This window comes from Arachis hypogaea, chromosome 8, assembly GCF_003086295.3.
Source record: "Arachis hypogaea cultivar Tifrunner chromosome 8, arahy.Tifrunner.gnm2.J5K5, whole genome shotgun sequence".
NCBI classification, from domain to species: Eukaryota; Viridiplantae; Streptophyta; class Magnoliopsida; order Fabales; family Fabaceae; genus Arachis; species Arachis hypogaea.
This window is the reverse complement of record NC_092043.1, coordinates 8,105,766-8,128,706: the sequence shown is the minus strand read 5'-3', so window position 1 is coordinate 8,128,706 and position 22,941 is coordinate 8,105,766. Positions and strand designations below refer to the sequence as shown.

The following is a 22,941-nucleotide window of genomic DNA, read 5'->3' as shown; positions in this document are numbered from 1 at the left end:
CACATAATTGTTTTGTAGAATTTAATTTTGATTGGGAAAATAGTAGGGCTGTATGCATTTGGGTTGGATTATAAGTTAAAGACGACATTTCTATCCGAACAACTCATTTAAGTAATAAGATAAGAAAGTATATAATCTTGAAAAAACAAAAATTATATATATAGAACTATCTAAGTTGATGAGAAAGTATATATAGAAGAGGACATAGGAACCAATATCTTGTCATCATATACATCAGAAATACTAATATAGATGACATAGCCAAAGACACAAGCTAGCTAGCTACAGAGCATGCAACATTATATCAAAGTAGAGTCCAAACACATTATTTCTATTCCTTTGAATCACTGACTGAACAGACGTCATCACAGGATAACTTTGAACTGTTATGAGTTGTAGTATCTTCAACATTCTCCTCTGTGGGTGCATCAAGTGGGTAGAAGTATGGTTTTGGAGGCATTTCTAAGTCATCGTCTTGTTCTAGCATCTCCACAACTCTCTTCATTGAAGGTCGATCATTAGGCTTTGTTTGTATACACCACAGTGCCACAATCATCATTCTTTTTGCCAACTTCATCTCTTCATCTGTGTCATTTTCTATTGTTATTTCCCTTCCATCCTGCAATTCATCATAAACCCAGAAGGGAAAATATATTTGGCTGGAATTTTCAGTGTGTGCATTCAGATTCTTCCTTCTACTAGCCATCTCCATTAACAACATTCCAAAGCTATAGACATCGGCTTTGTATGAGATTGCGCCAACATTTCTGTAGAAAAGCTCAGGAGCCATGTACCCTATGGTTCCTCTTGCTGCAGTCATAGACACAATGCTTTTATCAATGGGAGACAGCCTTGCAAGTCCAAAATCAGAGACTTTTGGGTTGAAGTTTTCATCCAAAAGAATATTGTGAGGCTTGATGTCAAAGTGCAGAATTTTCATGTCACAGCCATTATGCAAGTATTCAATACCACGTGCTACTCCAAGGGAAATGGTGTAGAGCTTTTCACAACTTAAGGAATCATTCTTCTGAGGGGAAAATATGTATTTTTCTAATGATCCATTTTCCATGAGCTCATATATGAGAGCACGCTTTGATCCCTCTACGCAGAAACCAATAAGTTGCACTATGTTGACATGGTGAATTCTACCAATAGTAGCAACTTCATTGATGAATTCTTGGCCATTGGATTTAGCCTTATTCAACAACTTAACGGCTACAAAGCGGCCACTTCGAAGTTTTCCGTGAAAGACAGAACCGTAGCCTCCGTTTCCCAGTTTTGTCTTGAACACGCCTGTTATGTTCTTGATATCCTTGTAGGAATATCTAATAAGCATAATACTATTGTCACTTTGAAGAAAATCTTCAATAGTCGGATAAATCATACAAATTTGAAGTTTAGTTTTGAAAATATTTTCTATTAATGATAATATTTATGCAATTTGCTTAGTCAACTTTAAATCAAGGTATTCGTAATGTTTCCGTTCGTCTGGTTGCTGCAGAATTCCACAGGTTATAATTAATTAATTCCATGAGGTAATCACAGTCCAATGCATAAACTTTTAAAATTCTCAGTTTCAAACCCAAATGATAAAAATACTATAGTGGGAAATACAAGGACTTACTTATTTCTCCAATTAGCATACCTGCAATCAGCAGAATTGGGCGGACAAGAAACATGCATAAAGGGGGAAAAAGGAAATAGTTAGGATTTATGTTATGACACATGATTTACTGAAAAATAAATAAATAAATAAATAAAATAGAGAGAAAATATATTTAAATTTTTATAATACTCACTAAAATTCACAAAATTATTTAATTTGGTCATCGAGATTCTAATTTTACTTTAATAATTTTTTAGATTGAACGCTCTAAATAATCTTAGAATATTTTAGAAAATCCTAAAAAATTTTAGAAAAATTTAAAAAATTGAATGTTATAAAATTCTAATAAATTCTAAAAAATCCAAATATCATACTCCTAGACATTTTTTAATAATGACTCGGCTATTTTAATACTGATTTGACTATCTTATAGATGTGCAGTGACTAACTTAACTACTGATCAGATTGCAATTTGGATCTAATTTGTTTCTTTCTCTCTATTTTACCCTTGGTCCCTCCCAAATCTTCCGAATATTATCTTTAGGTACTTCTTCCTCGTGTTTTTCTCATTGTTTTTCATATCAATGGGGATGCGTGGAAGAAGGTAAAAGAGGTGTATTGACTTTTTGCTACTAAGCTAAGCTTTAGTTTTTAGGAGTTGAGTCTTAGTGGTTGTTAGAAATTGAGATTTTTGAAGAAATTTTGAGCTTTTCTTGGTGGTAGAAGAGTTGATGATGAGGGTGTTGAGATTGGTGGAGAATCTGGTGGTGAAAGAAGGGATGGAGTTGGAGGAAAGGTTACAGGAACTGAAGGAGAAGGAGGGGTATCAGAGGTTTGATTTGTCTTAGAAGAAGAAGATAGAGATGATTGGGATGATGGTGTTGGATTAGCAGAAGATTCTCGAGAGATTGTAGAAGGTGATGCATTTGGAGAGAGGTTGAAGCCATAGCTTCTATGAATCTACCCTCAACAACACAAGTCAGCAACAAAAATGTGCTATGTTACTATAACACTCTCATCACTATCTTAAAAAATTCAACAACACTCATAAGTAATTTTCAATCTTTCTTCACATAACCATCATATTCAACACTCCAAATCAAGCATCTCGCCCAGGTTTTAGATCAACATCCATTCTTCTACCACTACAAAAAACTCAAAATTTTCTTTCAAAATTTCAATTATTAACAACCACCAAGACCCAACTTCCAAAAACAAAAGTTTAGCTTAGCAGCAAAAAGTCAATACGACTCCTTTACCTCCTTCCATGCATCCCCATCAATATAAAGAAGAAGAATGAGAAGAACAGGAGGAAGAAGCACCAGAAGATAACGTTCAGAAGATTTGAAAGGGACCAAAAAATATTAGGGTTAAAAGAGAATAAGGGATTAAATTGGGTCTAAATTGCAATTTGGCCAACTAAACTAACTGTTGAATACTTCAATGTGACACAAGATAGCACACTGAAACAGCTGAGTCATCGCCGAAAAATGGGATAATTCCATTATAGTGAAATTAAAACTGCAATACCAAATTGGATAATTCCAAGTATCTTAAGAATCATTATAGAAAATAACTTAAGAAAGTAATATACACTACTTTAAGAATGAACATTGAGCAATCAAACCTGCAAATAGTGGCACAAAAACGGGATAACATAAAACGTTGTTATGATCATCGATCTCTACTTGGTCCCGAAAGTAACGATTGCAAGAACTAACTGCCCAAGAAAGTTCAAAACCATAGAGCAGCATGTTGCGGTTGTCTCTACATGAAATGTTCTTGATTTTGCATTCTTCATCGTGAGGCAAAGATGTTGGATACATCCACTCTACATAACACGAGTCTCTCAGTCCCAATTCCCACAGAGACTTGCCATCAAAATTCACATAGAAAGTGTCGTTAATGCACCTCACATATATCATCTGCTTCATGACCATAAGCCTATCTCCATTCACTTTGTATAACAAATACTGATACGGCTCAGTTTCAGAATCACTGAAATTGTAGGAGGCCAAGGAATAATTAAGGAGGAGGGAAGAGTTAGAATAGTAGTGATGATGATGATGATGATGATGCATATCTAGTAAGGCAAAATTTGCATCCACTAATCGGATAGTGTAGTTGTTGTAGTTAATTGATTGAACACTGAACTTGGCTGATTTCCAATACAGGAAAAGTTGGTGATGATCCTCGCAAGAGAGGGTGTACCTGTGGTCACCGCAGTGAACTGAACTGTTTTGAAGCCTGAAAGGGTGCTTTATGTTATGTTTCCCGCACCATAGTGATGAACAGTTTTTTGCATCACTTGTTCTCATGCTTACGCAGCATAGCAGCAACAACATCACCAACAGCAGGGATGACATTTCTTCGAGAGAGATTTACAAAATATCAAAGTTTACATCATTTCCTAATTTAATTCAATTGTTTCCAAAATCTAAGAGTTTCTTGACTTTTCTTCCGAAGAATTTTGACCAAGTCTCGTGGATATTTGTATCACCCTCCCTGGGCGTTAAATCAGCTCGTCTTCATGCATTTGTTTTTGAAAACAGAGCACTACACAAAAATTAAAAATATAAAAATTAATATTTTTATTTAAAAATTAAAAAATATAATAATAAAAATTAAATAAAAATAAAAAATAAAAAATAAATTATATCTCTTGTTAATGTATTTATAATTATACAAATTATAATCTTAACGCTGAACTCATTTATATATAAAATAAATAAATAAAAAGAAGGCTGCTGTAACAAGGACAACACTTTTTGGGAGAATCATTTCTATAAAAACTCTCTCATATGGTGAGTCTTATAAAATTCTTTTTAAAATTATATTCTTCACTTTTATTGGATCGTGCATTGAGATAATTTGTCTTCTTATAAACCTGGGAAGAGACTAAACTACTATAGGGATATTTTCTTTCAATTTGTTCATATGATGTGCTTCAAGCACAAAAGATTGATATGCAAATCAAGCACTGTCCATTTATTAATTTTCCACAAATAATGCGCGTAGCTTTTTGTTTTTTTGTTTTCTTGTATTTCTTTTCTCCTTTGCTTAGGTGAGATGCTTTTGTTTTTCAGCTAAACACAGCCATTCAAGTCATGATCATCAAGAAACTCAGAAGATGAAGACCATTTTTCACTCGTTCATTTGGCATAGTAATCAATTTTTAGATGGTGGCTTTTGATTGTTTTTTTTTAAGGAAAAAGCTCAACACAATAAGGTGGAGCATATAAAATAATGAAGAACAACCTAACAACTCTAGTCATGACAACCCCTAGTTATCTTCGGTATTGCCATCAACAATCATAACGTTCATCACCACTCCACTTATCGGAGAGCAAGAATGATCTACTAATAATATTCACCACACGTGAACTTTGATTCCTAAAGATTCTATCATTTCATTCTAGCCAAACTGTCCAGATAACAGCAAAGAAGTCAATCACCCACCTCCTCCTCTCACCTTTTCTTGCTTCAGCATTCGTCCAGCTAAGTTAATTAGTTTAATCAAGTTGTGAGTGTAAAACCAATTTTTTATACATTAGTAGATAAGAGAAAATTCATCGTAATTATTAGAAAAATGATAATGATACTCTTATTTTTTATAATAATATTATTGTTCACATATATATTATCTAAGTTGATAAAAACGTATATATAGACCACATAGGAACGAATTTATTTGTCATCATATACATCAGAAATACTAATATACACAACATAGCCAAAGACATAAGCTAGTTAGATACAGAGCATGCAACATTATATCAAAGTAGAGTCCAAACCGTTTATTTCTATTCCTTTGAATCTCTGACTGAAGAGATGTCAGAGGAAAGCAATGAACTGCTATGAGTTGTGGTATGTTCAACATTGTCTTCTGTGGGTGCATCAAGTGGGTAGAAGTATGGTTTTGGAGGTATTTCTAAGTCATCATCTTCTTCTAGCATCTCCACAACTCTCTTCATTGAAGGTCGATCATTAGGCTTTGTCTGTATACACCACAATGCCACAATCATCATTTTCTTTGCCAACTTCATCTCTTCATCTGTGTCATTTTCTATTGTTATTTCCCTTCCATCCTGCAATTCATCATAAACCCAAAAGGGAAAATATATCTGACTAGAATTTTCAGTCTGTGCATTCAAATTCTTCCTTCTACTAGCCATCTCCATTAACAACATCCCAAAGCTATAGACATCAGCTTTGTATGAGATTGCACCAACATTTCTGTAGAAGAGCTCAGGAGCCATGTACCCTATGGTTCCTCTTGCTGCAGTCATAGACACAATGCTTTTATCAGTGGGAGATAGCCTTGCAAGTCCAAAGTCAGAGACTTTTGGATTGAAGTTTTCATCCAAAAGAATGTTGTGAGGCTTGATGTCAAAGTGCAGAATTTTCATGTCACATCCATTATGCAAGTATTCAATTCCACGTGCCACTCCAAGGGAAATGGTATAGAGTTTTTCACAACTTAAGGAAGCACTGTCTTGAGGTAAAAATATGTATTTTTCTAAAGAGCCATTCTGCATTAACTCATATACCAAACAACTTTTTGATCCTTCCACACAAAATCCAATGAGTTGCACCACATTAACATGGTGAATTCTTCCAATAGTAGCAACTTCATTGATGAATTCTTGGCCATTGGATTTGGTCTCATTCAATACCTTAACAGCTGCTAGACGACCGCTTCGAAGTTTTCCTTGGAAGACAGAGCCATAGCCTCCATTTCCTAGTTTAGTCTTGAACTTTTCAGTTATGTCCTTGATTTCTTTGTAGGAGTATCTAATTGGCATGATGTTGTTGTCACTTCGCAGAAAATCTTCAATACTGTCATATATGGATAAATGCCTTCGTCTCCATTTATATATGCAGAAGATAATGATGCATGGAGCTCCAAGTGCAAATTTGGCAAGAACAAATAAAACTGTAAAGGAGATGAGAAGAGTAGAGAAATCATAAAAGTCACTCAGTTTAGCATAGCACCTTTAGTTTTGAATGACAAAATTTTAAAACTTATTTATGCTATGTTTTTTGTTGTTGTTTCTTCTTTTTACTGCTAAATTCTAACGGTGTTCCCTTCATAAATTTTATGATGTCATCATCATAGACCTATCCATAGATTTCAATCCAAAATAAAATAAGTACGTGGCGCAAAGGGAAAGACAAGGCTTACTCATTCCGGTCATTAGAATCCGAAGTGATATCCATATGTCTACAAGAGACAAACAGGGAAAAGATTAAATTAGTATTATAGTAAGCTAATGACACTAGAATTCTTAAGTTTTCTATAAATATGTCAATACTAAATTTAGTTTATATCAGCACAGAGAAAACATCTATCTATATAACTAAATTTATAATATGATAGAAAATAACATTTATATAACAAATCTAATCTAGTATCAATTTTATAATTTTTCACATTAAATTTTTCAATATTAATTTCTCATATCAAGAATTGAGCAAACTTCATTTTATGAAAATTATATAAAAGATATCAAATTAGTGTTATAATGAATTAATGACAGCTAAGTTTTTAAATACATAATATATTATATCAATGTTAAATTTATTTTATTACAATATAAAAAATGACATCTATCTATAAGTGTAAAATTATAAAAAAATAAATTTATTTAGAATGAAAATAATGTGATTAAGTGTAATTTGTGATTAAAAAATAATTGAATATTATGTATAGTAAAAAGTTGATATGTATCGTTTTTGTCCCTAACGTTTTCGTCCTATTTAAGTCCCTAACGTTTCAAAATCGTCTCAATTTTGTCCCGCCGTCAATTCTGTTAATGGATCCCCAATAGCGGGATAACATTGAGTCAATTTTGAAACATTAAGGACTTAAAAGGACGATTGAAACAATAGGGACAACTTCGAGACTTACTCCAAACGTTAGGGACAAAAACGATAATTTACTCTATTATTTAACTAAAACATAAATTACTAATTAAATATAATAAATACATATAAATAAAAGTCATAATACTTATAATTATAAAAAGTTAATGTTACAAATATTAAAATTTCACATTATTTAGTTTGTACATATTGTATAAAACTCTTAATATTATATTGTTTTGCCTATTTACAAATCATGTTACATAAAACTCTTATTACTATTATTATTATTTCATTTCTTAAACTTTGATACAAATGATTGAAAATCACTTCAAATAAGTTTAAATTTGACACAACATTTTTTTATTATATACATTTAAATATATCATAATTATACAATTAATTCATAATTTTATATTATATTTTTGATATTTTCATTCGAATTTATTTTTTCTTAATTTTTTTAATTATTTGCAAATAATGAAAACAACAAAAATGTAAATTTGTACGACTTTAATATAAAAAACTTATATCCTTTTTTAAAAATAAATAAATTTAAATTCCTAAAAATAATAATTTATAATCCAATTTGTATTATATTTTTGTTGAATAATTATTGGAATTATATACAAATTATTAAATGAATATTTTACAAAATATTTTTAATATAAAATATTTCAAATTTAATATTAGTATGCATATTATCTAATCAATTTTTAAACAATATTAAAATATATTATATAATATAATTAATTTATCTTTTCATATAGATTATAGAAAAATATTAGAAGATTATCAGAATTTATTATTTTTTGTCATTATTTTTAGTCAATAAATTAATTCTTTTAGTTTAATAATTTAACAGTATATTTTAACATATACTTTTAAATATTAATAATTAATTGATGGCAAAAAATAATAACTTGCAAATATACACTTACATATAAGTGAAGGGTTATGAGTATAACAAAGGACTTTGTTATGATCACTGAGCATGGCATCATCATACTTGCAATATACTTTCAACCAAGAAAGTTCAAACCCGTAGAGCAGCATATGATGGATGTCTGTGCATGAAATATTTCTGTGTTTGATTTCAGCAGGCCATGAAGTCACGTACAACCACTCTATATGACACGAGTCTCCAAACGTCAAATCCTGGAGAGTTTTATGAATATCACTGACTTAGAATGTACTCCCAAGCGCATAAGATCCATTCATGCAGGTTGCAGCAGCAGAAGAAGATTCAACTCCATATGGTGGGCACCTCATCAAATATACCATCTGCTTTGACAGTCTAATAACATCATAAAAATGCTGTTTATAGAACCAATCATGATATGGTTCATCTTGGGCTCCGGTGAAGTTGGAGGGGGTTAAAGAATAAGGAAGGGGGTAAGAGAGATCATGACTATGCAGAGCAACATTAGCATCTACTAGTCGAATTGTGTAGTTGTTGTAGTTAATTGATTGCACTTGGAACTTGATTGATTTGAGATAGAGAAAGAGTTGGTTATCATTCTCGCAAGAGAGGGTGTACCTGTGATCACCACAGAGGCTTGGAGTACTATTATTCAGCCTGAAAGGATACCTTATGTCATGCCTCCCACACCACCCAGATGAACACATTCTTTTGCCTGAATCAATTGTCACCTTATTGGTATTCCACCTTATGTCAGGAATAGCAAAAAACATGTTTGAGAAGAAGATCCCCAGCAGCAGCAGCAGTAGAAGTGGTATAAAAAATGAACAAAGGGATAACATTTTCTTTGATTTGGTCTACACATCGATAACAAAAGACTACAGATATAACAAGAGGAGTTGACTATCACTATCACACAAGTCCACTCACTAGTCATCACCATTAATTTGTTCAAGCAACATTATCACTCTTTTGTGAATCACATACACACACATACACATCAAGATAGCCAAGTAATACTCACACTCATTTAGGTATGTCCCATTAAGCATTCTTACCTTTGCATCATTATAGTGTGAAATGTAGCATAGAAGCAAGCAAATCAAAGAAATCCTAGGCCTAATAATAGCATTGACCTTTTTATTATTTTATTTTTTGGAAAGGTTTCAAGAAGGATTAGTTCCAATGGTTTTCCTAGTATTTTAACGATTCATCACTACTATATGTATTACAATACTTTTTTCTCTTCTAATAATAAACAATAATGGAGTGGGATACTAGAAACATGAATTATGTATGTTTTTGTTGATACATATTTCATTTTGAAATAACTATCCACTTTCTGAAAATTAATACATTAAAAATCAATGTATCTTGCTAATACACTTTTTACGCCCATTAAATTTTTCGTATTACAATACTATTTTCTCTTCTAGTAATAAACAATGGAGTGGGATACTAGAAACAACAACTAATTAATTAAATTAAAATAAACTAAAATATTAATATTCTAAGATATTTTTTAATTAATTAAATCAAAATATTTTAATATAACAATTAGTTAATTAAATTAAAATAATCTCAAATATTAATATTCTAACACATTTTTTAACTACCTAAATCAAAATATTCTAATATGACAACTAATTAATTAAATTAAATTAATCCAAAATATTAATATTTTACGATATTTTTTAACTAACTAAATTAAAATATTTTAACATAACTAATTAATTAAATCAAAATAATCTAAAATATCTTCTAAACAAGATTACCCAAGATTTAGGAGTGATTCAAGAATTGGATTGATTTTTAAGTGGAGTGGTGTGAAATGTTTGTATTTTCTTTAACTTGTCAAATAAAAATCACTTGATGATATCATCTAAATATAAATGCTAATTGGCTTGTATTACAGTTAGCTACATGGAGTAAATTGTATGTAGTGTTATGTTAGCTTAGTTTGGTAGTTTGCCATCATATTTTCCAGCCGCTAGTGAGGCCTTTTTTTAGAACTCATTCTCCATCTATCTCTCTTTTTTAAACTCTGTTCCAACAATTAATTTTCTCTTTATGCAAGTATGGTGTTCTTACACCTTTATGGAAGTGTCAAATATCTATATGTAAACAACTGTATATCCAGACTTCAGTTTTCCCATCGAATCACACCATATATATTTGCACTATATAAGTTACAAAAGTTTTTAGTGCCTTAAAATAGATTATTTTGGCTGTGAAAGGTTCACATTGCAGGAGTTGTCAGTTATTTTTTAAAAATTAATTGTAATAAACTATTTTTAAAAATAAAAACTTAGCTTGAAGGTTGAAAGTGTAACAAGAATTCAGTGTCACAAAATTCACTCACCAGTCGCCCATAAAACAAAAATCAGACTTTGACAAAGTCGTGCTGCAACTTGCAAGTTGCAACGTCAATTTCGGAGAGATAGATAAAGAGTGACAACGCCAATTATGCAGAAAAAATCGAGATTTTATATAAAATAAAAAAGGTAAATTAAGTACCGTTAAAATTTTAATAAGATTTAAATAGTAAAATTGTTAGACCTAATGTAAATTTTGTAAAATCGATTGACTCATTCAAAATCGTAATATCGAGTAATTTTAAAAGTTAAATTGAAATTTTAACTACTACGTCAACCAAATTTCATGAAAAAAAAAAGAAAATTGCGATATAAGTAATGGTGATGGTCCTCAGAAAAATTAAAAGAAAAAATGTGATATATATTCGTTTGAACTCACTCTCTATTGTTCGTTTATTTTGACCATCACTCTCCCAAGTCCTCCACTCACTCTCTTTGCAATGGATTCGTCAAATATTCGTTTCACTACACGTCTAATTCATGGTAATTTCCTTAAACAATAATGTTCTTTGCCCATTCTAGGCACTTAACTTATAATACTTTCATTAAATTGTAATGTTTACCTTTGTCTTATACGAAAAATTTCTTTCAATATACTCGTATATGATGTGCTCCAAGCACAAAAGATTGATGTGCAAATCAAACACTGTCCATTCACTAATTTTCCACAAGTAATGCGCGTAACTTTTTGTTTTCTTCTTCTTTTCTTTCCCCCTTTGCTTAGACGTGATGCTTTTTGTTTTTCAGCTAAACATAGCTATTCAAGTCGTGATAATGAAGAACCTAAGAAGATGAAGACCATTTCTCCCTCATTCATTTAGCATAGTAATCAATTCTTGATGGTGGTTTTTGATTGTTAAATTAGTTAATCAAGTTGTGGACTTAAGAGTGTAAAACCAGTTTTTTATACCAGTAGTAGATAAGAGAATTCACCATAATTATTGGGAAAATGATAATGTCATTCTCATTTTTTATAGTGTCACTATTCACATAATTGTTTTGTAGAATTTAATTTTGATTGGGAAAATAGTAGGGCTGTATGCATTTGGGTTGGATTATAAGTTAAAGACGACATTTCTATCCGAACAACTCATTTAAGTAATAAGATAAGAAAGTATATAATCTTGAAAAAACAAAAATTATATATATAGAACTATCTAAGTTGATGAGAAAGTATATATAGAAGAGGACATAGGAACCAATATCTTGTCATCATATACATCAGAAATACTAATATAGATGACATAGCCAAAGACACAAGCTAGCTAGCTACAGAGCATGCAACATTATATCAAAGTAGAGTCCAAACACATTATTTCTATTCCTTTGAATCACTGACTGAACAGACGTCATCACAGGATAACTTTGAACTGTTATGAGTTGTAGTATCTTCAACATTCTCCTCTGTGGGTGCATCAAGTGGGTAGAAGTATGGTTTTGGAGGCATTTCTAAGTCATCGTCTTGTTCTAGCATCTCCACAACTCTCTTCATTGAAGGTCGATCATTAGGCTTTGTTTGTATACACCACAGTGCCACAATCATCATTCTTTTTGCCAACTTCATCTCTTCATCTGTGTCATTTTCTATTGTTATTTCCCTTCCATCCTGCAATTCATCATAAACCCAGAAGGGAAAATATATTTGGCTGGAATTTTCAGTGTGTGCATTCAGATTCTTCCTTCTACTAGCCATCTCCATTAACAACATTCCAAAGCTATAGACATCGGCTTTGTATGAGATTGCGCCAACATTTCTGTAGAAAAGCTCAGGAGCCATGTACCCTATGGTTCCTCTTGCTGCAGTCATAGACACAATGCTTTTATCAATGGGAGACAGCCTTGCAAGTCCAAAATCAGAGACTTTTGGGTTGAAGTTTTCATCCAAAAGAATATTGTGAGGCTTGATGTCAAAGTGCAGAATTTTCATGTCACAGCCATTATGCAAGTATTCAATACCACGTGCTACTCCAAGGGAAATGGTGTAGAGCTTTTCACAACTTAAGGAATCATTCTTCTGAGGGGAAAATATGTATTTTTCTAATGATCCATTTTCCATGAGCTCATATATGAGAGCACGCTTTGATCCCTCTACGCAGAAACCAATAAGTTGCACTATGTTGACATGGTGAATTCTACCAATAGTAGCAACTTCATTGATGAATTCTTGGCCATTGGATTTAGCCTTATTCAACAACTTAACGGCTACAAAGCGGCCACTTCGAAGTTTTCCGTGAAAGACAGAACCGTAGCCTCCGTTTCCCAGTTTTGTCTTGAACACGCCTGTTATGTTCTTGATATCCCTGTAGGAATATCTAATTGGCATAATACTATTGTCGCTTCGAAGAAAATCTTCAATTGTTGGATACACAGATAGATGCCTCCGTCGCCATTTATATATGCATAAAAGAATGACGAATGGAACTCCAAGTAGTACAAATTTCGCAAGAACATACAGAGCTGCAACAGCTGCAAGGAAGATAGAAAAAGAGCAAATAAATCATAAGGTGTCTCAGTTCGGCACTCTTAAATTTTTTGTAATTTAATTCGTAAATTAGTGTTTCTTCTCTAATTTTTTTTTTGGGAAATAGAATAATGTTCCTCCTGCACTGTTTAGCAAATTTTGAACTATGATAGTATGTTCTTCCTGTTTCTCAATTCTGCTGCTAAATTCTGGTGATGTTCATTATCCCATGAGGTACTTGTAGAGGAAGAGAAGGACTTACTTGCTGCATAGAACAGAAAAAGTCCAATCGATTCTATTATACCTGCCAGGAACATACCGGGAAAGAGAAATTATTACTGCCTGACATTAGGTTCGCATTATGTTAAAAACACATGATCTCATGTTAATTTAAATAAACATGTATCATTTTGACATCGAAAAAGGTAAATTAGAAAAGGCAAACATAGATGCTCAAAATAAGCAAATTAAATTAGCAGAGAGACGAAAGATGTAACTCCATTCTTCATAGAATGCTGGAAACCAAGAAAGTTCAAAGCCATAAAGCAGCAGAGTACGGACGATAGTGCATGAGTTGCTTTCACGTTCAGCAGGCCACGATGAGGGATACATCCACTCTATGCGGCACGAGTCTGCAACCGCGAAATCCCGGAGGCGTTTGTGAAAAACACTGACGAGGTAGAAAGCAGTCCCAAGTGCATCGGAATCATTAGTCATACAAGTAGCATTATCAGTTGCGATGACGTCATTTGGACACCTCAAATATACCACCACGAGAGTCGTCAATTCATGATAATCGTAGCGTAAGGAATAATAAGGAGGGCGAGAAGTGTAATCCTGGCTAATATTCGCATCCAGGAGTCGGATCGTGTAGTTGTTGTAATTAATTGACTGAACATTGAACTTTCTTGATCTCCAATACAGGACCAACTGGTGATCCTCCTCGCAAGAGAGGGTGTACCTTTGGTCACCACATTGGGTTGGACTGTCTTCTAGCCTGAAAGGATGGCTTATGTTATGCTTCCCGCACCATTGAGATAGACACTTATTATGTGCTGCGCCGGCGGTGGTGGCGGTGGTGATGAACAAGCACAGGCACGATAACAACAACACAACAACGGATGACATTTCTTTGGTCATCAGTAGAGCAGAGCAGGTGGCTGTGACTAATCTCACTTGATAAAGGACGACTAACACCGTGGAAACTTACATGCTCCTTCATCCAAATCAACTGCTGTTGACTATCTCTATCACGGTTCACCCAGTCAACTCTGATGGTTTCAGTGGCTAAGAGAAGGAGGGTTTGAATCTTAGCCCTTTTTTCACTTGCTAACACTTGCTGGACTTAGATGAGATTTTTCTGTTTTTAGCTCGTTCCTAGTTACGAGACATTTTCATTTTGTCTCGTCACTTGGCACGAGACATTTTTGGAATTTGCTCCTGAACAGTAGAAACAGAAATGAAGTAGGAGGGAAAGAAGATTACACCCAGATATATCCTGGTTCAGCTGCTAAGTGCAGTGCAGCCTACATCCAGTCTCCATCACAACAATGATGAAATTTCACTATAATCAACTTGATTACAAACTGTAAAGTGCTAACTCAACTTACAAGGGGATTTCCACAGAATCATGAAACACAACATAGACGTACAAAGGAACTCTAAGACATCTATGGCTTTTTCTTTTAATTTTGCACTCTCTACCTTTTTCCGCTCTATGGCTTTTTCATACAAACCTCACTTGTTTGCCTTTTTCCATGAGACTCAAGACATGACAAAATTAAACAGAAAAATTACAAAATAGAAAACATTGAAGGAGAAGAAAATCAGTAAGCTTAGGTAGCTATGAGACTTCTGTGCCTTGCACTCTCACTTTCTTTCCTTAAATCAGACCATGACTGTTCACCCATTTTATAGAGAAGTGAAGCCTTCACAGTTGAAACACAAAACCGAGCTTAGCTTATTTTCCTTCAAAGCAAACCGGTTCGGCCACAGAGAGAGAAGAGGAAACTCATGCAAAAACCAACATGCAAATACCTCTAGTCCTTCCTTGGTAATCACTCTTCATCAATCCGAGCGCTCCATCCTTGGCTTCCTCTCCAAGATGGATTTCTGGCCCTTGATGCTTCATGATGATGATGGTTTCATCTGCTCTAATCTCTGCCTCTTCCATCACTTCGCCACTCTAGCTACTTCCTGTGGTAGTTGAACAGAATCAGAGACAAGCCATGCCTCCAAGAATCTCTTCCTTGCTGGCCGAATCTTCTTCTTTCTTTTTGAGTATGAAGGATCCGAGATTACCTCACCAAATCTTACTACATTTGGTGATTATCTCAGCCACAACATACTTTTGGTTTTCTTTTTCTTGCCATCATTAACTTGATGGTCTTGATGCATGCAGCTTCTTCTTTTTCCTTTTGGTAGCTTAATGTAGCTTCCATGGTTGCTGTGACATGACCGAAGGAAGAAGAAAGAAGGATTAGAGAGAGAAGAAAGAAGATATTCAATGGATTTGATCAAATAATTAATGTAGCAAAGAGAAGGAATAAAAGTGCACTCAAGTTTCCTACTTCCTTTTACTGAGAGGCGTGTAGAATCATTAAAGTCATCAAATCAATTTCTCTCTCTCACTTATGTTTCCAATTCTTAAATTAAATTTGAAATCCATCCCAAAGTGAGAAATGGAATCCGTTGGAAGCTTGTAACATGTTTAAAGGAATGGGTTTTAGTTAAAGAAGTGCATTGTGCCCATTTTCTTATGATTTCGGACCAAGCATGCAAGATGAATTGGGCTTATGATAATGTTTGAATTCTGGCCCAATAACAAGAACAATAATTCAGCCATAACAAACAAAATATTTTTGCATCAATGCTGAATGTATTTATAAAACACTTGGGCTTGCAATTTTCCTTTTATTTTCGACCCATATTAAAAACCTGCAACACAAAATTATTAATTAATATATGTTCAATGAAAATCAAATTAATAATTTTGTATTTAACTATTTCAATAATGTTTGTTCATCATTAAAATAAATTTGAGTTTTCAAACTCATCAATCTCCCCCTTGATGACAAACATTATTAAAATTGAAATGGAAAGAAATTAAAGATTAGAGTAAAAAATACTTCCTTTGAATTTGAATTTCTCTCCCTTTCTAATTATCACATGACTCCCCCTTAATATATGCTATTTTACCAAGGGAGGTATAAACCTGTAACATTTTAATCAAGCCTCAAAATAACAATGTTATTTAGCATATTTATTCATGATGCTAAATGCTTGATTTATGAGCAGATTTGAATGATATACAAAACTCATTTGTTATCAATAACCTGATTTTCTGCTCAATACTTTACACACATCAACTGAGCACAAAACAATGTTGTTCAAAAAATTCAATTATTTTCCAGTCAAAATATCAGAGCCATATCATTCAAGTAAGGAAAATATTTTTGAATCACACATGATCAAAACATGGCAGCTGTTAGATATCACAGTTTAAAGGAACTGCCAAAAATAAGTTTTCAAACCAACATGTTTACCAAGATGAGTAAGAATATTCCTATTTCAATAAAAGCATGTTCATCAAGATAAATCAACATCCAGGCATTTATGTAATCCTAATAGTATTATTTGTCAAACAACATCATAAGCTACCAAATGCCAAATGCACTATCAACATGCATTCTTTAAACAAGAGTGATCATAAATTTTCAATTGAAAATTTCATCCCCTGTTTCAGCAGATCCTCTCATGTTTCATTAGTTTCAATTTCAATTTTGGAAACTAATTTTTCTCCCCCTTTTGTCATCAAGGGGTACCTGCACAAAATATGAAAAACACAACAAAATATCCATAATAAAGTAACAAGAGTGTATCAAAGTATCATAGAGCAGTGAGTATCAAGTCATGCTTATACAAAAAAACAGATTGAGCCTAATGGAGCCAATATCAAATAAAGGTAAAGAAACAGTCATTAATCATCAGAAAGATTGAACTCTGAACCGGAATCATCTTCGCAGTCCCCTGTTCCCATTTCATCATCAAAGCTCTTAATCATGAAGCCAACCCTTTCGTGACATTTCTTCCAAACCCTTTCCTGTTCATATTCCAATTTTCGGGCAGTCTTGTGGGATTTGAACATCAACTTGGACATGTTGCGGAACTCGTTGAGAACTTCCCGGATTGATGCAGTGACATTTGAGGTTTCAGGACGGCTCTCCAGATCGCTGAGAGATGGTTCAGAGTGAGCAGACCGCTTTCCTTTCTTGCCTGAAACTCCTCCTCCTTTAATCATTGAAACCTTGTTCTCAACAGATTCATTAGTCAAATCAACCTTAAAATACTCAAATATACATGTGAGGAACATGCCATATGGAAGATTAGCCTTTTTAGTACTTTTCACTGCTTCCCACATATGACGTATCATAATGTAAGCAAATGAAATTTGGGAAGAAGTAATGAGAGCAAATAAGATAATTGAATCAGAAACTATTACTCTATGGTGAGAACCGTCTTGTGGAGTGAGGATGTGAGTGATGATACGGTGCAACAGTGAGTTCTCAGAGCCGAGTGCTCGATGAGTTGGGATTAGTCCATCCAAACCAGAGAGATTTGCACAGATGTGTTGCAAGACTGTTTGCTGTGCAATGCCAACTTGATCATCCCACTTATCAACCATGTAAACTTTCGGCCCTTCATCTTCATACCCAAGGGCAGCGCCTATGGTTTGAGGATTGAGGGTCATGTAAACACGCTTGACGTAAGAGTGGATTGAGCCATCAATCAAGCGCATGTTTGCATAGAACTCCCGGACCAGCCCTGGGTAAACAAATTTCTGAATGTGAATCAGCGGAGTCCACTTCAGAGCATCAAACATGGAAGTAAAGTTGATTCCTTTGGTGGCCAGTTTTTCAAGATTTACCAAGTAAGAAAGGCAGAGAGGACGTTTCAGCAAAACCTCTTTGTGAAATTCATAGAAAGCACATGAGTAGAACCGAGAGGGATCAAAGTGGGAGTGATTTTTGTGAAATTTGTTCTTGAACTCTAGTGACTCCAAATTTACAGGTTCTCTTGTATCATGCAATACAAAGCTTTTCTGCTTTTTCTGAGATCTTTTTGTATGTGGAGTAGTTCTTTTCGGCGGTGATGAAGGTGGCGAGGTATGTGATTCCTCTTCATCTTCTTGAACACTGGATTGCTTGTTCTTTCCAGTCTTTTCTCTCCCTGAGGATTTGTGAGCGATAACCTTGTGGCGCATGGTTTCGGTCCTTTTGAAAGGAGGTGAATGAGTAGAAGAGGAGGTAGAATGAAGATGGATATGTGTATGAGTTTGAGGTGATGAAAAAGGTGGGCTTTTTGGAATGGGGGTTCGGCCACTTCTGTTTTGTGCCGTTTTCTTTTTCATGGTAGGATGAATGGAGAAGTTGAATATGAAGGGGTGAGAGTGCCGAAAAGAGAGTGAGGAGGAAAGGAGGTTAGTGGTGCAATAAATGTAGATTGGAGAGAGATGATGGGGAAGTTAATAACTATAATGGCGCGGTTATTAACCAAATGGTTTTGAAAAATGTGGTTTCCTAGAATCATGGGATTAGATGGAGAGAGGGATTTGATTTGACAATAACCACTTCCAATAAGATTTGAAATGACAACCAAAAAGATTTTGATTATCATAAAATGAGGGATCAATAAAAAAATCAAGGTGGGGTCAAATAAGATTTTGTGGGGCCCATGAGAAGCAGAGTCTGCGCAGCCTCCCCCTTAATCATAGCTCCTCCAGCACGCCTTAATTTTATCTTGTCCATTCCTACGAGATAAAACTGGACAGAATCAGACATTCACAAATTTTCAACATGGCTTAAATCAAACATTCCCAAGTTTTTCCTCAACAAACAGAATCTATCTTCACAGAGGGGTTTTGTAAAAATATCAGCAAGTTGTTCTTCAGATTTTACAAATTGAATATCAATAGTACCCTTTTGCACATGTTCTCTAATAAAATGATATTTAATTTCCATGTGCTTTGTTCTTGAGTACAGAACAGGACTTTTTGAAATATTTATTGCACTCATGTTATCACAAAATAAGGGTATACTATTGATCTTTAATTTGTAATCTTCCAATTGAGTTTTTAACCAAATTAATTGTGAACAACAAGCAGATGCGGATATATATTCAGCTTCAGCTGTGGATAGAGCCACTGTGGCTTGTTTCTTGCTTGACCACATGTTGAGTGAGCTTCCAAGGAAGCAACACATACCGGAGGTGCTCCTTCTATCCACTCTATCTCCCACATAATCTGCGTCACAAAACCCTACTGCACAAAAATCATCAGATTTTGGATACCATAAGCCATAATCACATGTTCCCTTAATATATCTAATGATGCGTTTAACGGCCGATAGATGGGATTCTTTTGGGTGAGATTGAAATCTTGAACATACACCCACACTTTGCACTATATCCGGTCTAGAGGAGGTAAGATACATTAATGAACCAATCATTCTCCTATACCGTGTTTCATCCACATCTTTGCCATTATCATCTTTTTCAAGTTTATTGTTTGGATGCATTGGTGTTCCCATTAGTTTGAAATTTTCTAAGCCAAATTTCTTTATCAATTCTTTTGCATACTTGCCTTGGTGAATAAAGGTACCACTAGGAGTTTGTTTAATTTGGAGGCCAAGAAAGAAAGTTAGCTCTCCCATTAAACTCATTTCAAACTCACTAGTCATGAGTTTTCCAAACTCTTCACACAAGGACTCATTGGCGGATCCAAACACAATATCATCCACATAAACTTGAACAAGAAGAATATCATCATTAGAAACTTTAATGAACAAAGTAGTGTCGGTGGTTCCCCTTTGAAAATGATTTTCTAATAGGAAGGCACTAAGCCTTTCATACCAAGCTCTTGGAGCTTGCCTAAGGCCATAAAGGGCCTTTGAGAGTTTAAAAACATGATTTGAAAAATCTTTATGTTCAAAATCGGGGAGTTGAGCCACATATACTTCTCTATCAATAAAGCCATTAAGGAAAGCACATTTGACATCCATTTGAAACATTTTGAAACCTTTATGGGCAGCATAGGCAAGAAGTAACCTAATTGCTTCCATTCTAGCTACCGGAGCAAAAGACTCATCAAAATCTATTCCCTCTTCTTGATCGTAACCTTGGGCCACTAATCTAGCCTTGTTACGAACAACTTGTCCATCCTCACCAAGTTTATTTTTGAATACCCACTTAGTACCCGTTACCTTCTTACCATCCGGATGAGGTACTAATGTCCAAACCTCATTCTTGTCAAATTGAGCAAGCTCCTCTTGCATGGCCTTGACCCATGATGGATCTTCAAGAGCTTGTTTGACATTGTTGGGCTCCATTTGTGACAAAAGAGCAAAGTTGCTAGGTTCGGTTTGCCTTTTGGTGGAGAATCTTGTTGTTATACCTTGAGAGGGATCACCAATGATGAAGTCATGAGGATAACCCCTCATAGACTTCTATTCCCTAGGCTTTTGGACAGGTGTAGAGCTTTGATGAACTTCTGGTGGTCTCACTGTTTCAGTTGCTCGTGCCTGCTCAGGAGACAAAATGGAAATGTCTCTTCCAATCTGACGAGACAAAACTGGGCTGACAGATTCTTCATTTTGCACAGATTTGGGAATTTCTTTACTTGTTCCATCTTTTTCACAATCTGAATCATTATCCTTTACAGTACTGGGAATTAAGTTAGAATCACAAAAGTAACATGTATGGATTCCTCTATGGTTCTATATTCTTTGAGATAAACTCTATAGGCCTTGCTTGTGGTGGAATATCCAACAAACATTCCTTCATAGGATTTTGGATCAAATTTTCCAAGGTTTTCCTTATTATTAAGAACAAAGCATTTGCATCCAAAAACATGGAAGTACTTAAGATTTGGAGGGGTTCCTTTCCATAGCTCATAAGGGGTTTTCTTTAACCATTTTCTAATGATTGTTCTATTCAAAACATAACATGCTGTGTTCACAGCTTCAGCCCATAAAAATTTAGGAATCTCATTCTCACATAGCATAGCCCTAGTTATTTCTTGAAGGCTTCGATTCCTTCTTTCAACCACCCCATTTTGTTGGGGGGTTCTAGGGCATGAAAAATTATGAGAAATCCCTAAGTCATCACAGAATTTTTCAAAGTCTTGATTTTCAAATTCTCTTCCGTGATCACTTCTCAAATGGGCAATTTTCAAATCCTTTTCATTTTGAATTTTCTTGCAAAGCGTGGAGAAGGCATAACATGCATCATTCTTATGAGCAAGGAAAAGTACCCAACCAAATCTAGAGTAATCATCTACCACCACAAGACCATAGTGTTTACCTCCTAAACTTTGAGTTCTAGTAGGACCAAAAAGATCAATATGTAACATCTCCAATGACCTTTTGGTTGAGATTCCATCTTTTAATTTAAAAGAGGATTTCACTTGTTTGCCCAATTGGCAAGCATCACAAGTAAGATCCTTATCAAACTTGATGTTTGGAATTCCTCTAACCAAATTCTTTTTGACTAGCTTAGAAATTTGGGACATGCTAGCATGACCCAACTTTCTATGCCAAAGCCATTTTTCAGATTCAAGAGAGGTAAAGCATGTTACATTTTGTTCCTTTAAATCCTCAAGAGTTAATCCATACACATTGTTGCATCTTTTAGCTTCAAATAGAACATCCCTAGTTTTCTCACAAACAACTAAGCAAACAAACTTCTTAAAAATAACTTCAAAACCCAAATCACATAATTGACTAACACTAAGTAAATTATGTTTCAAGCCATGTACAAGGAGGACATCATTTATACAAGATGAGAGATATTTACCCACTTTCCCAACTGCCACTATTTTTCCTTTTGCATCATCACCGAAAGCGACAAATCCTCCATCATATTCATCAAGCTTTATGAAGAAGGTTGTCTTTCCGGTCATATGCCTAGAGCATCCGCTATCCATGTACCACATATTTTCTTTCTTCTTGGATGCTAGGCATACCTACAAAATAAGCTCAAGTGACCTTAGGTATCCAAATTTTCTTGGATCCTTTCACGTTAAACCATCTCCTATGTCCCAAATCATTGTAATCAAAAACAACTTTGTAAACTTTATCACCAATCATTCTTTCACCAAAGAAACATTGAACTGGAAAATGACCACTTCGGTTACACAATCTACAAAATCTTGGAGTTGCTATTTTGTTAAAGTAAGTGGGATCTTGAAACCTTGTGTCATTGGATGAAGAAGGTTTATCTTTAAAAGAGGGTTTCTCATCAGATTTATAAAATCTCAATCCAGCTTTATCAAAAAGTAGTTTTTGACTAGCCAATATTTGATTTAGATTTTCAGAACTGAGAGTAAATTTGGCTAAGTCATTTTCAAGATTTTTAACCTTTTCAAGCAACTCTTCATTTTCCTTAAAACAGTTTACATACGCCACTACCGAGTGATCACTTTCACAGCTTCTAAGTTGGGCTTTCAACTGCTTATTTTCTTCCACAAGATCACAAGCAGTTTCGGCCTCCCTTAGTTTTTCTTTGAGAAAATCATTTTCAGCTTTAAGAATGAAAATTTGTTGTTCAAGATCTTGATTATCAGTCAGAAAATATCTTATTTTTTCAGAGAGGTGATCTATCATGAGATGAAGGTCTTCGGTGTCAGGGTTTTGAAAACATACCTGATCTACATGAT

The 22,941-nt window shown here is 34.2% G+C and overlaps 4 protein-coding genes across 6 annotated transcripts; all 4 read right to left on the bottom strand.

The window, feature by feature from the left end:
* Positions 1 to 132: 132 nt before the first annotated feature.
* LOC112704953 (rust resistance kinase Lr10-like) lies at positions 133 to 3,408 on the bottom strand. 3 transcript variants are annotated; one of them, XM_072200535.1, is made up of 3 exons: positions 3,234 to 3,408; positions 1,625 to 1,645; positions 133 to 1,325 (listed from the first exon to the last, which is right to left on the bottom strand). In XM_072200535.1, exons 1-3 carry the CDS (start codon positions 3,263 to 3,265, stop codon positions 332 to 334), a joined length of 1,047 nt encoding a protein of 348 aa, XP_072056636.1. In that variant the 5' UTR covers positions 3,266 to 3,408; the 3' UTR covers positions 133 to 331. The 3 variants fall into 3 exon arrangements, with proteins under 3 accessions (XP_072056636.1, XP_072056637.1, XP_072056635.1); XM_072200536.1 differs by lacking the exon at positions 1,625 to 1,645; XM_072200534.1 differs by lacking the exon at positions 3,234 to 3,408 and having other exon boundaries at positions 1,625 to 3,227.
* A 1,838-nt stretch (positions 3,409 to 5,246) lies between these two features.
* On the bottom strand, positions 5,247 to 9,256 carry LOC140173132 (rust resistance kinase Lr10-like). The gene is made up of 3 exons (XM_072200533.1): positions 8,413 to 9,256; positions 6,792 to 6,830; positions 5,247 to 6,542 (listed from the first exon to the last, which is right to left on the bottom strand). The coding sequence occupies exons 1-3, from the start codon at positions 8,525 to 8,527 to the stop codon at positions 5,410 to 5,412; spliced, it is 1,287 nt and encodes a 428-aa protein (XP_072056634.1). The 5' UTR covers positions 8,528 to 9,256; the 3' UTR covers positions 5,247 to 5,409.
* On the bottom strand, positions 8,657 to 9,166 carry LOC114924339 (uncharacterized). The gene has a single exon (XM_029288698.2). It carries the CDS (start codon positions 9,164 to 9,166, stop codon positions 8,657 to 8,659), a length of 510 nt encoding a protein of 169 aa, XP_029144531.2.
* Positions 9,257 to 11,887: 2,631 nt separating the features above from the next.
* On the bottom strand, positions 11,888 to 14,422 carry LOC112705932 (rust resistance kinase Lr10-like). The gene is made up of 3 exons (XM_025756966.3): positions 13,727 to 14,422; positions 13,492 to 13,533; positions 11,888 to 13,234 (listed from the first exon to the last, which is right to left on the bottom strand). Exons 1-3 carry the CDS (start codon positions 14,367 to 14,369, stop codon positions 12,087 to 12,089), a joined length of 1,833 nt encoding a protein of 610 aa, XP_025612751.2. The 5' UTR covers positions 14,370 to 14,422; the 3' UTR covers positions 11,888 to 12,086.
* Between the last annotated feature and the right edge of the window lie 8,519 nt (positions 14,423 to 22,941).